At 51.0% G+C, this 3,679-nt stretch overlaps 1 protein-coding gene across 5 annotated transcripts in view; it reads right to left on the reverse strand.

Annotated features, from left to right (window-relative positions):
* RFFL (ring finger and FYVE like domain containing E3 ubiquitin protein ligase) overlaps positions 1–3,679 on the reverse strand; it is a 67,624-nt gene that overhangs the window by 1,527 nt on the left and 62,418 nt on the right. For 3 of the 5 annotated variants that reach the window (XR_003683100.2, XR_008619227.1, XR_003683108.2), the window contains exons 5-7: positions 3,210–3,420; positions 2,138–2,958; positions 1,656–1,965 (exon numbers count right to left, since the gene is read on the reverse strand). Coding sequence is in view for 1 of the 5 variants with exons in the window: in XM_024127544.3 (XP_023983312.1) it covers positions 1,942–1,965; positions 3,210–3,420 (235 nt within the window). In the remaining 4 variants the exon portion in view is untranslated. The remainder of the gene's footprint in view (positions 1–1,655; positions 1,966–2,137; positions 2,959–3,209; positions 3,421–3,679) is intronic. The other 2 variants (XR_003683101.2, XM_024127544.3) reach the window with 2 other exon arrangements.

The following is a 3,679-nucleotide window of genomic DNA, read 5'->3' on the forward strand; positions in this document are numbered from 1 at the left end:
CTGTGCTCCGCAACGGGAGAGGCCGTGACAGTGAGAGGCCCGCGCACCGCGATGAAGAGTGGCCCCCGCTCACCACAACTGGAGAAAGCCCTCGCACAGAAACGAAGACCCAACACAGCCAAAAATAAATATAAAATAAATAAATAAATATTTTTTTTAAAAAAAACTATGAAGCAGGTACTCTTGTTACTCATTTTATAGATGAGGCAACTGAGACCAAAGGGTTAAGTGGCTTGCCCAAGAATTCAAATCCAGGCAGGCGGGCTTCTGGGCAAGGGGCCTGAGGGCAGGGACTGCCAAGATAGTATTAACTGCTAAGTGCACAGTTCTCGACAAGGCTAACTGGCTTGTGCAAGTGGTAAGATACAGTGGGCATGACCAGCATCCTAGGTTAGCTGCAGGAACAGAAAAACCTTCACTTCCCCAAAGCCAGCCACCCCCAGCATGTTTTAAATGGTAGCCTGAACCAGGTAACTATAAACAGGCAATTGGCCTCGTACCAGCCACCTCTACGGTTCCACAGGGAATTCTTTCACACTCCATTGCTTCTGCACTTTCTTTTCCTGTTCCCTGGACTATTCAAAAAGTCAAGAATTACACTTGAGGAGGGCTGGCTGTAAGAGGTAGTGAAACCTATTTACCCCTTTGAGGAGCTGTTGGCCCTAACAGGGAAGGTTTGGAAACAACTGAACTATATAAATACCTAAGATGAGCTGAAGTAATTTATAGAATTTCATTACTGATTACTTCTATCAGGATTAACAAATTCATCAACTCAGTTGCCAGCATTCTTCCAGGGACTCAGAAAAAGAAAGACACCAAGTGGATTGGCCAGATCTTGGTATCAGATGAGGGAGTGGGTCTAGAACTCCAAATGATTTGGGGGAGTTCAACTCTTGAGAATTTATCAGCCTGAAGACTGTGCCCCATTCTGAGCTATATGATTGTGAGCTCTTCCCCAAGAAAGGATGTTCTCAGAGTAGTGTAGGGACCTGCAAAACACTTTAAAACTTTTTCAGAAGACTCTCCAAATTTGTTATTGAGTAAAACAGCCATGTAGCCTTTAGGCTTTCAAAAAGGTCTAGCATGTTTTAGAATGATTTGGATCTGCAGTCAAGATTCCTGCAGTGTGTTCTCTGGAGGTGCCCAAAGGCCCAGTGGTGGTCTTTAACACACGGGTGAGTTTGTGGCAGCGGAACGCCACAATGAGCACTATATGTAACACCTTTCCCGATCTCTCCCCAGAGCAGTTCTAACCACTACCCAGCCCTGTACAAACAAGGCTCTCAGGTCACCACCCTTTTCTTTTCTTTTTTTTTTCGTGGGGGTGGTCCACACCGCAAGGCATGTGGGATCTTCGTTCCCCGACCCGGGATCGAACCTGCACCCCCTGCAGTGGAAGCGCAGAGTCCTAACCACTGGACCACCAGGAAAGTCCCCACCACCCTTTCTTTTTAGTTGGTACCAGAAGCTGATAAACATCCCAAGTGATTTCCCTGAAGGTGTACACAGAAACCCTTCCCACTCAGACCAAAATGGAGTGAAAACTATACGGGAGAGAGTGCCTTAGCACCTCCCCTATAGTTTTAGGGGTGTGGGAGTGTGAACTTAGGAGTGTGGGAAATGCACCGGATGTGCCACATGCCACCACTTACTTTGCTGAATATTTTACAGATGCTGGCTTCTGAGCTCTGACAACCCAGAGGCGTGCTCATCAGACTGCCCCTAGGTGTCCTGCCACTCTTGTCTCTTCACGGGGACGGGGATGAGAATTTCTAGAGATGCTGAGAAGCCTTGGTTCCCAGTGAATTCCCCCACACCCTCTCTGGACGCTGACATGCTCAGAATTCTTAGACCGTCAACAGGAATCAGGGCTGAAGGAGGGGAAGGACAGAAGAGCTAAGAGCCTAAGCCTGTTCGCAAACAGGAACAACTACATACCGTTTTGGTCTTCAGCACCACACACTGGAAAGGAAAGAGAAAGAAGGCGTCTGAATATGTGACGGCACAAGGAAAGTCTCCAGCCACCCTGCCTTCACTTCCGAACTCTGACTGCTCGCCTGCTGGGAACCAGGCCGGCCGAGAGCCCAGACAGAACACCCGCCCTCCTCACTCCCCCTACTTGCGGAGGACTCACACACAGCTCCTGCCAGGGTGTCTGGTCTAGTCTTAGAAAGAGAAATTCCACTGCTTTGCCATGAACAAAACTGCCAAGCAGGAAGGATACTGCATAAGCACAATGTCCTTTTCTGTTGCTTCTGAGGCCAGCACTAAAGTCAAGAAAGGAGGAACAGTCTGCTCCGGTCAGCCAGGGAGTCGGGACGCAGCCCGCGGCGGAGCCATCTCCTGGTCCCAGGTCCTCGCCACTCGAGGGAGGTTCTGGGGACGATCCCAAAGGGGAGAGTCTGTGATCAGGTGACCAGTCAGATGTCCCCTAACTGACGAATCTGAGCTTCTGGGAGAGGAGAGCCCCAAATCCAACTTCAACCACTGTTAGCAGGCAAGGAGTCAAAACGACCCGCAGGACCAAATCAGCTGGGGAGGGGTTGTTGGGAGGCGGGGGGCGGGGGTAGGTTCTGGGTGAAGTCACTTCAGGAAATGCGGAGTTCCACACGGCTCAACTCTCTCTTCTGCAGGATTCTCTGCCTTTACTGTTCCATTATTCATCCACCATGAATCAGCAGCAGGGACATAAAGTTTCTTTCTTTTTTTTTTTTTTTTTTTTTTTTTTTTCCCAAACTCATCTGAGCACAGACCTTGATATTTTACTGGGCATCACTGAAAATGATACCATGCTTTGGGAAATGAACAGCCCAAGTGCAGGCAGGACACAGTGTTCTTGCACCGTGTGTGCAAAGAAGGAGTACTGGTAGAGGCAGTAGTCAGTATGGCAGGGGCGACGTGTGGGGGGAAAGGCCATGGACTTGGACCAGGAAATCCTCAGTTCAAATCTGGGCTCTACGACAAAAGGAAGACACTAATAACGCCTATTTCACAGGCTGCCCTGAGGAGTAAATACATGTACATGATGCCTAACCCAATCCCAGCCCTCAACTCCAAAGGACAGCTATTATTAGAGGCTGCAGATGTGCAAGGTGACTCCTTCCTGGGCTAAAAGCAGGGAAATTTAGTCAGGTCGATGTCAACTCTCAAGCGAGACAGCAAGCACGCTGGAACTCCGTGCAGCTGTCACCCAGGCGGCCCCTCACCCAGGTGCTGGAGCCCCTTCTGATCCTTGTACAGCCGCGTCACCCTCTCCATCAGCTCCCACTTCTCACAGCAGCCCTTGTAGTTGACGAAGTTGCGAGCCAGGATCTCTTTGAGCTGCCGCACGGTTAGACCTTCAATGTCCTCCAGGTCGGTCAGGTCAGACAGAGAGGCCCTCCGGCCCGGGACGAAGCTGTCCTCTGAGTCAACAGACTGCAAAGGCAAAGATGAGATCGGTGGGCTCAGCTCCCCCAACCCAGGCTCTCCCTCCCAGGACCCCAGAGCACTCATCACCCCATGCTTTGGGTGACGGGCCTCAAGAGGAGGAGGAGCAGGAACAGGAGTAGTAGCTGGCATGGTGCCCTGCATCGCAAGAGAGACCACGGTCTAGGGGGCTTCCCTGGTGGCGCAGTGGTTGAGAGTCCGCCTGCCGACGCAGGGGACGCGGGTTCGTGCCCCGGTCCGGGAGGAT

This window comes from Physeter macrocephalus, chromosome 14 (assembly GCF_002837175.3).
Source record: "Physeter macrocephalus isolate SW-GA chromosome 14, ASM283717v5, whole genome shotgun sequence".
Lineage (NCBI taxonomy): Eukaryota > Metazoa > Chordata > Mammalia > Artiodactyla > Physeteridae > Physeter > Physeter macrocephalus.